The sequence below is a fragment of the Myotis brandtii genome, unplaced genomic scaffold (assembly GCF_000412655.1).
Source record: "Myotis brandtii unplaced genomic scaffold, ASM41265v1 scaffold521, whole genome shotgun sequence".
NCBI classification, from domain to species: domain Eukaryota; kingdom Metazoa; phylum Chordata; class Mammalia; order Chiroptera; family Vespertilionidae; genus Myotis; species Myotis brandtii.
The window spans coordinates 3221999-3234311 of NW_005369870.1; the positions used below are offsets into that span (position 1 = coordinate 3221999).

At 34.7% G+C, this 12313-nt stretch overlaps 1 protein-coding gene across 6 annotated transcripts in view; it reads right to left on the reverse strand.

Moving 5' to 3' along the window:
• The window catches only part of CTDSPL2 (CTD (carboxy-terminal domain, RNA polymerase II, polypeptide A) small phosphatase like 2), a 92575-nt gene that overhangs the window by 47535 nt on the left and 32727 nt on the right, over positions 1-12313 (reverse strand). For all 6 annotated transcript variants that reach the window (XR_001364262.1, XM_005877530.2, XM_014548780.1 and 3 more), the window contains exon 2: positions 11875-12084. Coding sequence is in view for 5 of the 6 variants with exons in the window: in XM_005877530.2 (XP_005877592.1) it covers positions 11875-12060 (186 nt within the window). In the remaining variant the exon portion in view is untranslated. The remainder of the gene's footprint in view (positions 1-11874; positions 12085-12313) is intronic.

Below are 12313 nucleotides of genomic sequence, written 5' to 3' on the forward strand. Positions count from 1 at the left end.
CACATGACTTTTTTCCAATGCTCGACTATCCAATCCTTGTGTTCCTGTGTGAATTGGAGACGTTTTATCTTGGTAACTGCAGAGAGCAAAGGTGTTCGAACAGGCCTTCGGCTTCCATATCCCATACGATGCAGTGTACGGCTAATTTGCCTACAAACGTCAGGTGGTCATAATAATGTGGCCACTCAGTGTGTGTGTGTGTGTGTGTGTGTCTCCCATGTTCAAAGGCTGTTAAATCGCATTGTTTACCCATACCTTCAGAAAAAAAATCACTTCTGTCGTGGTAAACTACCTGCTTCACAATTTATAATGGTCTGGCCCTCTAGCAACTTCAGGGTGAAATTATAGCTAATTTGCCTACAAACGTCAGGTGCTCATAATAATCTGGCCACTCAGTGTACATTAACTGATATTGTGGAGGTACCACATAGTATCGCAGAACAGACTATTAGTATACTATGGTCAATTGAGAATACATTCAAATACTTTAATGTACATCTCTCAAGAGGGAAAAGAATCAGAAGCTATTAAGATCAAGGTTAAGTTTCTGCAACCATTGATAATAAAATACTATTCTTCAGAATAATATATTCAAATGTCTGATGATGGTGCTATTCTGAAAGACAATCCATTGTCCAAATCTGAGAGACAATTAGTCACCCAATCCTAGTCTTTCTTAAATATTCAACTGTATACTTTGGGGATATTTTTGGACATAGTATGATTTTTTAGAAGAGGAAATGTGAAAAACAAGAATTCCACATTACTGTATAAGTTGTTTTAATAAATGTAATAACCCTACCGTGTCTTCTCTGGAATTTGTATTTTTCAAAGTTGTCCCTAAGTTAAGCTTTGAAGGGGAAAATCATGTAAGGGTGGTGTTGTTAAAACGCTGAATCCCAAAGGAAATACAGAGAACTAGAGAGGTAACCAAAACCCAAATGCAAATTTAAAACAAAACCAGGAGACAAGGTATTTCCCCAAACTCCATGTAGATGAGGACAAACCAACAGCCACAAACCCAAGTGTCCATATACACCAGTGAAGAAGAAAGCTAAAACATGCAACAAGGTGTATGACGCATCTGACAACAGGAGAAGCCCAAAATAGATAAGAGGCAGGTATTCAATGGAAAGCATGGCAGGCTGACTTGATGACAATAGATAAAAATAGGAGAGGAAACTGCTGCCCAATCCAATAGCAAAGGGGTCCAAGGTAAGAGTGAAACAGGAGCAGTTTAGATTTTGTGAACTCTTGTAATTGACCAACTATGGCTCCCTCTAGAATAGGGCTCCACAAGGACGGGAAACTGCTGGGAATGTAATAAAAATTGAGTGAGAAAGGCACAAAAGATAAGATGGAAAGAGAAGTTCCAGATACACATGGGGCAGGGATACAGTGACAGGAAAACTCAAAAAGCAATCACTATTTTTTAAAATATATTGTTTGATGATTTAAGGGAAAAGAAGAGAGAGATAGCAACATCAATGATTAGAGAGAATCAATGATTAGATTCTCTCTAATCATTGATCGGCTGCCTCCTGCATGCCCCCTACAGGAAATCGAGCCCACAACTTGGGCATGTGCCCTGACGGGGAATTGAAGCGTGACCTCCTGGTTCATAGGTCAATGTTCAACCACTGAACAACACTGGCCAGGCACAATCACTGTATTTTTTTAACACTACACAAAAACAATTTTAGAGGATTTTGAACCACAAATACTTAAACAAAATTATCATAATAAAACATACAAGAAATAACATCTCTACAGATAAAGAAAATGTGTCAGAAAAACATGCATAGAATAGATCAAAATCATAACCTATTTCAAAAGAAGACAAGATATTAAGAAAATGATAGAAGATATACATGAGTTTGAAAAACTTAGAAATAAAGTTACAGAACTAAAAAAATTTTTTTTTAAATTTCAAAAATAAAGACTGAACTAGAATGGACATAAAAGTGAGTAAACAGAATAGATTATGCCTTTATGAGAAACAAAAAAAATTTAAGACATCAAAATATGACAAATATTGCAAGACAGACAAAGAAGGGACAACAGACAAAAATAGTAGTCCTTGAAGAAGGAAACCTAAGCAAAAGCATGGCAAAAGAACATATAAAATTTTCTTCAAATAAAAGATTTGTAACTATGTATTGAAAAAGTATTCTTTTTAGCCAAAACTACCGACTAGAAAAACAAATACCAATATATTTACTAAACTTAATAGAATTAAGGTTTTTTTCTATTTTGATCCAAATATGGAATTGTAATTTTGGCCACTTACAGTACCAAGGTTTTTTTCAGAAATAATAGAACAAGGCAAAATCAATTTATAAAGGGAAAATTAGATTATCAAACTTTGACAGCAATATGCTTCATGCCAGAAAAAACCTGAATAACATTTAATATAATCAAGAAGAGAAAATGCGAGCCAAAGATTTTTTTTAACGCTTTTTTTTAAAATTGATTTCAAAGAGAGGAAGGGAGAAGAAGAGAGAAACATCAATGATGAAAATCATTAATTGGCTGCCTCCTGGACACCCCCTACTGGGGACTGAGCCTGCACGGGCCCTGACCAGGAATCCATCCGTGACCTCCTGGTTCATGGGTCTATGCTCAACCATTGAGCTACACCGGCTGGGCACAAGTCAACGATTTTATATGCAGCAAAACTGATTTTCAAGCATAAAGGGCACCCTTAGCAACATGCAAGAAATCAGAATATTGTTCTATAAATGCTTTCTGTGTCATCTACTAGAAGTGAGCTTTAAACAAACATGACTACAGACAATGACATGAGGACTGAAGATAAGCATTTAACATACTGGACATATGTATAAGGGCGAGGCAAAAGTAGGTTTACAGTTGTGAGTATGCAAAACAGTTTATTTTCGTATTATTTTCCATACGTACAATTATAAACCTACTTTTGTTCCATCCTGTATAACCTATATAAGAAAGACAAATAAGGACTAAAAGATAGTATGTAATGACTACAGGCTCAGAATGTATAGCTATAAAACTCTAATAATTATGTATGGTGGCAGTGTGTACTAGACTTAACCATGGGATCACTTCATAAATTATATATATATATAAAACTATTATGTTGTTTACATAAAACTAATATAAATAATGTTATCTATAATTGAAAAAATAAAGATAAAAGAAAATAAACTTTTAAAAACTTGGTTAAGAGATATACAAAAAAATTTTTTAAATATATTTTATTGATTTTTTACAGAGAGGAAGGGAGAGGGATAGAGAGCCAGAAACATCGATGAGAGAGAAACATCGATCAGCTGCCTTCTGTACACCTCCTACTGGGGATGTGCCCACAACCAAGGTACATGCCCTTGACTGGAATCGAACCCGGGACCCTTCAGTCCGCAGGCCAACACTCTATCCACTGAGCCAAACCAGTTAGGGCTATAAAATGGTTTTTTAATTGCTCAATTTAAAGACACTCTGAGTCAGAAAATTTGACAGAATTCAAAATATAAAATGAAGTTCTTTAGGCATAAAATAAATAATACCAAATGGAATCCTAAATCTGCAATAAGGAATGAACATCCTATATAGTCCTATATAATAAAAGGCTAATATGCAAAACAACAGAAAGGAGGAATGACCAGTCGCTATGACACACACTGACCACCAGGGGGCAGACGCTCTACGCAGGAGCTGCACCTGGTGTGCAGCGCACTCGCATAGGGGGAGTGCTGCTCAGCCAGAAGCCCTGAGCCGGGCTCATGGCTGGTGGGCTTAAGCCGTCAGTCAGACATCTCCTGAGGGTTCCTGGACTGCAAGAGGGCACAGGCCGGGATGAGGACCCCCCCCCCACCCGAGTGCACGAATTTCGTGCACCAGGCCTCTAGTTAAATATAAAAGATTTTTGTGTTCATTACTTCTACTGTGCTCTTACTAGCTATCTTCAATAATCTATATAGCTTCTGTAATCTCTATAGACTCATTATGATCCAGTAAATTATTATCTTGAAGTCTCTGTTTTCCTATATATGTAGAAACACAATAAAAGTACTTTGTTTTGCTTTGTAATATTAAACTTACTTTTAACATTTTTAAATTTAAATAGTTATTTTAGGATTTAGTACTATTTTAAAATAAAATTTATAAATAAAAATAGGTCCTTGAATTAAAAAAGGGAGATTAGCCCTGGTCAGTGTAGCTCAGTTGGTTAGAGCATCATCCCAAACACCAAGAGGTTGAGAGTTCGATCCCTGATTGGGGCACATATGGGAAGCAACCAATCAATGTTTCTCTATCACACTGTTTCTCTTTCTCTCTCTCTCTCTTTCTCTCCCTCTTCTCTCTCTCTAAAATCAACCTCAAAAAAATTTTTTAAGGCAATCAGATGATTTGTGATTTTAATCCACTGCTGCACGGATGAAATGAAAAACTGATATATTAGAATTCTCTTACACACAAAAGAAGAAAATATATTCCAAATTAACTGGATGAGACTGTAAATTACAAATGAAAATATGATAAACCTATTTCCCTTTGGCTGCATAAATATTAAGTTGTTTTGTTGTGTCTTGTGTAATAGAACATGTTCAAACTGAATTATGGTGCCAATCCAACTGCACTGTTATTTAAGATCATTCAGCATTTTTAAAAAAGGAATTTAATATTTTAAAAACACACATGATTTCTTTAAAAGCCAAAAATTGTTATAGCTTTTCAAAATAAAAATACCAATGATGTATTTTAAAGAGTAAGTTATTATATTGCATCAGTTGAAAAAGTATACACAATATCTGAGAGACTTATAAACTCTTACAGCATTGCAGACAATACTGAAAGCCTACTGGATAAAATGTCAGTGAAAGAAACAGGCACTTCCATCTGCCAAGGCTAAAGTAACTAACTGAATTAAAAACTTATCTGCAAATACAAAACTTGTCTGGAGAACCTGGCTTACAGATGTGGCTGGACTTTTAGTTTTGACTGTATTTATCTGGTACCAGCATCAACTAATCATCAAAAATCTTCTTTGATTAACAAAGATCTTTACTGTGACTGCATGGTAACAAACATAAATGGTGAATACTTTTTTTGCATCTGTTTATCCTGGAATAACTTGTGCTGACATTTGTGCTAATTGTGCAAAAGCAATGATGGATATAAATAACTACCACTTTAGCACAAATCAAGGTACTAACACCCAATAGTCATTTTATTTTTCATTGCCATGCACTTGCAGGGGAGAAAAGAAAGGCTGGTTCTATTTAATAACGTCCTTGATGAAGCCATAAAATTAACTAAATCTCAAACCCTTAAATATGTGTTAACATTCTGCATGAGATAGGAAGTACTGTATATATAATATACTTCTGCAGCAAATGTGCTTCCACATTATCTTGAGAAAAAGTATTTGAATGATTGCGTTGTAACCTGAATTAGATTACCTTGCCTTTTTAAAAATATATATATTTTAATTGATTTCAGAGAGGGAGAGATAGAAACATCAATGATGAGAGAGAATCATTGATTGGCTACCTCCTGCACACCCCATACTGGGTATCATGCTCAAAACCTGGGCATGTGCCCTGACTAGAAATCAAACCGTGACCTCCTGGTTCATAGGTTGATACTCGAACAACTTAGCAACACCGGCCAGGCTGATGGAAAACTATTTTTACTTGAAAGGGGTGTTTTTTGAAAAGTGAACAAAGCAAGCCTGTCACTGCAAAAAACAAAACAAAACAAAAAAAACAAAACACACACACAAAAACCAAAAAACCACCACCAACAAAAAAAACAACAAACACCACAAAACTGACATTGCTGTCAACAGCTTCCCAATACTCAATGACTGTTCTGTTAAGTGGAGATTTTCAGAAATGTGATTTTTTAATACTGAATAATAAAATATGTCAAAGTGGACACACATGTAGAAGATCTGCACAATTTAGTGAACCAGTATTTCCCAAATAATCAATACACGATGTTACAAGCCATACATAGGTAAAAGATTCATTTTAAGTATAAGACACACCAAGGAAAAGATCTTTGCAGTGCTTTCAAATTCAATCTTGGCACAAGACGCTAAGAAACTACACCAATTGTCAAGTTTTGAAAAAGCATCAACAGCCTGGCCAGGGTGGCTTAGTAGTTGACAGTCGAACTATGAATCAGGAGGTCATGGTTTTGATTCCAGGTTGGGGCACATGCCTGGATTGTGGGCTCCATCCCCAGTGGAGGGTGTGCAGGAGGCAGCGGACCAATGACTCTTTCTCATCATTGATATCTCTCTCTCACTCTCTCCCCCCTCTTTTCCTCTCTGAAATCAATAAAAACATGTATTTTTAAAAATAGCATCAACGGAGTATTTGCAGTTATCTAATAAGGACATTAAAATACTCTTCCCTTTTCTCAATACATGTACGGTTTTCTTTATATGCTTCAATGATAAAAATCAACTCCCTTCTATGAAGCCATCATTAAAGTGATTCGTAAAGTAGTAAATAATGTCTTGCTTCCCACTAATTTCCTTTTTGTTTTTAGAAAATAGTCAAAATGTTATTTGCATTAACATGTAGTAGGTATATAATTGTAACTAGGATTATTTTCAAAATTCCTTGGTTTTAAGATCTAATGAAATATACTGATAGATACAATCTCCATAAACAAATGTTCTTTAGGGTTTTCAACACCTGTAAGAAGGTAAAGGATTCTAAGATCAAAAACTTTAAGTACCACTTGCTCAATAGGCACTACTAATGAAATCACACAAAAAAAGTCACCTCCCCCAAACAGAAAAAAATTTCAACTGACAGTTGACAAAAGAAGATCCACACATGGCCACAAGCCCATGAAAAAAACCAACACCTCAAAATCATTAATCATCAGGGAAATGTAAAATAATACACAATGAGATATCTCCCACCCACCCCTATAGAAAGGCTAAAGTAAAAAATACTGACTATTCCAAATGTTGGTGCTTCAACATTGCCAAATACAATGTAAAATGGCACAAATACAATGGAAAACAGCTGGGCAGACTCTTAAGTTAAAGAGTCTTTTAACAAAATGGTACTGGGACCAATGGATATCAATATGCAAAAGGATTAAGTTGGACTCTTCCCTGACATCACCTACAAAAATTAATTAAAAATGAACTAAAGTGTTAAAACTATAAAATATTTATAAGAACTTAGGACGAAATCGTCATCGCCTTGAATTTGGCAATGGTTATTTGTATATGACATAAAAAATACAAGTAAAAAGTTAAAAATAAATTGGATTTCATCAAAATTTAAAACTTTTGTGCTTCAAAGGAGTTCACAGAAGAAAATATTTGCAAATCATATATCGAATAAGGGACTTGTATCTAAAAATGTATTAGGAACTCTTACAATTCAATAATAAAAATAAAAATAACACAATTTAAAAAATGGGTTTAAAAGACATTTTTCCGAAGAAGACATACAACTGGCCAACAAAGTTCATAAAAAGATGCTCAATGTCATTAATCATTAGGGAAATGTATATCAAAACCACAATGAACTGCCATTTCACACACACCAGGATGGTTAAAATTAAAAAGACAGATGATAACAAGTGTGGAGAGGATGTAGAGAAACTGGAACCCCCATATTATCTGGTGGGACTATAAAATGGCATATCCACCTTGGAAAACAACCTGTAATTCCTTAAGAAACTAAACACAGAGTTACCATATAACCGAGCAATTCCTTTCTAGATATACACTCAGATGAATGAAACTGGATATCTACATAAAAACTTGTATGGGGCCCTGGCTGGTTTGGCTCAGTGGATAGAGCATCCGCCTGCAGACTGAAGGGTCCCGGGTTCGATTCCAGTCAAGGGCACATGTCTGGGTTGTGGGCTCGATCCCCAGTAGGGAACATGAAAGAGGCAGCCGATCAATGATTCTCTCTCATCATTGATGTTTCTCTCTCTCTCTCTCCTCTCCCTTCCTCTCTGAAATCAGTAAGGTGTGTGTGTTATATATATATATATATACACATACACACACACACACAACAAAAAACTTGTATGTGAATGTTCACAGGAGTTATTTTTCATAATAACTAAAACATGGAAACAATCCAAATATCTATTAGCTGATGAACTGAAAATCAAAATTATCAGAAGAAAAAAAGGAAACGTACCAAAGAAGTCAAAGTGGCAGCACAGGGAGTTGTCTAACTAATTTGGATTTGAAAACGACACTTGTGGAAAGTAGCCTACCATCCAGTCAGAAATACTAAAGACAGAGGGTAATAATATATGCAAAAAATACCAGGGGAGAAAAAAAATTTCCTATAAAAGAATAAGCTTCAAGCTTTGAGCCAATAATAGAATATAAATAAATGACAAAGTGGGTGGCACAGGAAGACTCAACTCTTATTTACTTTCCTCAAGAATAATTATTAATCCCTACAGAAGATAGGTAATGCTATAAAGACACTATGTAGCCACTTTGGGACAGAATGGTATAGGACAGTGGTTCTCAACCTTCTGGCCCTTTAAATACAGTTCCTCATGTTGTGACCCAACCATAAAATTATTTTTGTTGCTACTTCATAACTGTAATGTTGCTACTGTTATGAATCGTAATGTAAATATCTGATATGCAGGATGGTCTTAGGCGACCCCTCTGAAAGGGTCGTTCGACTGCCAAAGGGGTCGCGACCCACAGGTTGAGAATTGCTGGTATAGGAGGAAAAGCACAGGTATTAAAGTCAAATGTATCTGGATTTAAATCTCAGCACTGTCACTTATTGAAGAGGCAACAGTGTACTAGTATAGTGGTTAAGAGTGTAGGCTCTGAAACCAGTATCTGGGTTTCAATTCCAGTGTTGCCACTTAAAGCTAAGTAACCCTGCACAAGCTATTTAACTTCCCTGTGCCTCTGTTTCCTCATCTGTAATATAGTGTAATGGATTAAAGAAGTCATTACACTTAAAGCACTGAGAATAGTGCATAGCACATAGTAACTGCTCAATTACTGTTTATTTGTTCTTGTTATTTTTAATCATGGGCAAAATATTTATTACAATTGTTGTTTCTATTATTGACATTGTAAAAGTTACCTAAATTCACTTTTTCTCTTCTATAAAATAACAGAAGATGGTTTAAGGATTAAGGAGATACTGGATACAAAGCACCTAATAGATACTCAATAAATATTAGCTACCAACCCTTACCAAAATTTTGGAAAAAAACAACGATGCTATATTAAGATATTGAACATAGGCAAGCACTATATACTCAGTAAAAATAGATAATGAATAAAATTTTAGAATATATTATCAAGAAGATAGTGTAATGACAATGTACATAAGAGAGAAATAACAATTAGAAGCCACTATAAGCTCATTAGAAATAATACATGACAAGTTCACCTTTTTTTAAAAAAATATATTTTTATTGATTTTTTACAGAGAGGAAGGGAGAGGGATAGAGAGTTAGAAATATCGATGAGAGAGAAACATCGACCAGCTGCCTCCTGCACACCTCCTACTGGGGATGTGCCCGCAACCAAGGTATATGCCCTTGACTGGAATCGAACCTGGGACCTTTCAGTTCACAGGCTGATGCTCTATCCACTGAGCCAAACCGGTTTTGGCTCACCTTTTAATTTATTTCTAACATAGGGTTAGACTTGGGGGAAAACACACACACACACAAAAAAAACAGTGTACCTTGATTTCAGTAAGGCATTCAAATACTATTTTTCATAATAATCTTATAGAATATAATAAAGAAATCTAAGGCAAATGACAGTACAATTAAATGAATCTGTAGTAAAAACTGCCCAAATTATTAATGAAGACTCTAGTCTGCAAACAGATTTCCCGTGGCCCTATACTTATTAAGAAATTAATTTTAAAAATCCTAGATATCGGTTTTTTAAAAAAGCAAAAAGAAACTCAACACCAAAATCTTGACTGTTTTAGCTGACATGGGCAAAAATCTAACCATTAAAGGAGAGAGAGAGAAAAAAAAAGAGATGATACAATATATGATATAACATAATGCCACATTAATAGAATGCCCAATTCAAAGGAAGTAAAAATGAACAGAAGTCAGAAGACGTAAGAAAAACCTATCTTCACTCTGGTTGTTACCTTTTATGAACAACGGAAAAGGGTGACCAAGATGGTTATCTGTATCACATACTGTCATATAATGAAAACTAGAAATATTTAGCTTAGATGTGAAGGTTTGCACTTTCACATGAGGAAAAGAACATATAAGAAAGTAAAGGGTAGATATATTTTCCTTAAGATGAAGAACTTTATAATATTTAGAGTTGTTTAGAGAATGAACTGACAAGTAACATTCTCTTCAAAAGAAATGATGACAACCCATTAGGAATTTATAGATTCAGGAAATCATGTTTCTGGAAGGAATTTGATCTTTGTTATACAACAATAATATATTACTTCTAAGTTTATAGAAATTAGCTCAAAGAAACTTTTAAAAAATTCTATTTAAAATTAACAAAATATTTTTTAATAATATTAGAAAAACAAATTAAGATTAAACCATCAAAACATAAAGAAAAACTCTATAAACAGAATACTTCTAAATCTTGGCCAATGGTTCACAGTAACTAAGCTTTTTAGTGATATGACAACAAAATCTACCCCTATGAATAAGAGGCAATAGTGATTTCTTTTACTAATTATCAAAGTGATAAACTTATAATAAAAATGTATCATATAATGATCCCAAGAAAAGAATACAAGAGTAGTAAACAGTGATACAATCTACAGACAATGAAGGTTAATAACACCATCCATTTATAGAGTACGTTAAAATTTCTTAAACTACTTTCCACCTATTTGCTATCTGATCGGAAAACAACTCTGAGACAGACAAAACAGTTGGTATTAGTGCCATTTTACAGTGTTCCTAAGGCTCAGAGGGGTAAATGATTTCCTCAGATGACTCAAGTTGGTCTAGAGCACTGGTTCTCAACCTTCCTAATACCGTGACCCTTTAATACAGTTCCTCATGTTGTGGTGACCCCCAATTTCATTGTTACAAATTGAACATAATTAAAGCATAGTGATTAATCACAAAAACAATATGTAATTATATATGTGTTTTTCGATGGTCTTAGGCAACCCCTGTGAAAGGGTCACGACCCACAGGTTGAGAACCATTGGTCTAGAGCAGTGATGGCAAACCTATGACACACGTGTCAGAGGTGACACGCGAACTCATTTTTTTGGTTGATTTTTCTTTGTTAAATGGCATTTAAATATATAAATATCAAAAATATAAATCTTTGTTTTACTATGGTTGCAGATATCAAAAAATTTCTGTATGTGTCACGGCACCAGAGTTAAGTTAGGGTTTTTCAAAATGCTGACACGCCGAGCTCAAAAGGTTCGCCGAATGAATTTGAAACATCTGCCTACTGGTCAGCATCCATTCTTTCTTTAATAACTTTGTTTTCTCTTTAATGAAATAATACAGTTTAATTGGCAAATGTATGTATACAGATAGATCATCTCCCTAAGCAGACAATGTATTAATAATATTGAGAAATTTTACCTATCCTTTGAAATAAAAAACAATGTGAGTAAAAGAAAAAATTCAAGTAAAAGAAGTGTATATTTTTTACTTCCTATAATACTATGCTGGAAAAAAAACCCCAGAAGATTAAGCAATCAGTTAAGTAAAATAAATAATGTTTTCTTAAACAGCCACTAAATATTTTGTATGTTAATACTCTTAAAATAACACCAAATGTTAATACTCTTAAGTGGGCTCTAGCAATATTAGATTTCTCATTTTTACATGTTTGAAAAGAAACTAAACTTTAATTTTAATGATGTAAGAACAAGGTAAAACCATTACCTTGGGTGTGCTTCCTTTAATGAATTTTTTAATTGAAGACAACAAGCCGGTTTCATTCTTCGGTGGTTTTTCTCCTCCTGTAGGTAGGCTATCATCAACTTCTGAATATTTCCTCTTTGCTCTGGCAGTGCGCTGTGTTTGGATTGGATTGGATTGCTGAGAAGCTTTCCGTGTTCTCAGCCTCATCTTTTATGGGTGCCACATGTAAAACTGTAAGAGAGAAATAACAAGGGTTATTAAAAACTTAATCTAGCATACCCACAGTTTCCCAGCTTATATAATAAAAACCTCTTGGTTAAAAAAAGTCCAGGTTTCTAAGGGATTTAAATAAGAAATTAACATTTTATGTGACTGAACTTTATAGTATACACTAGAGGCCCGGTGCACAAAAATTTGTGCACTCGGGGGGGAGGGGAGGGGAGGGGGCCCTCAGCCCGGC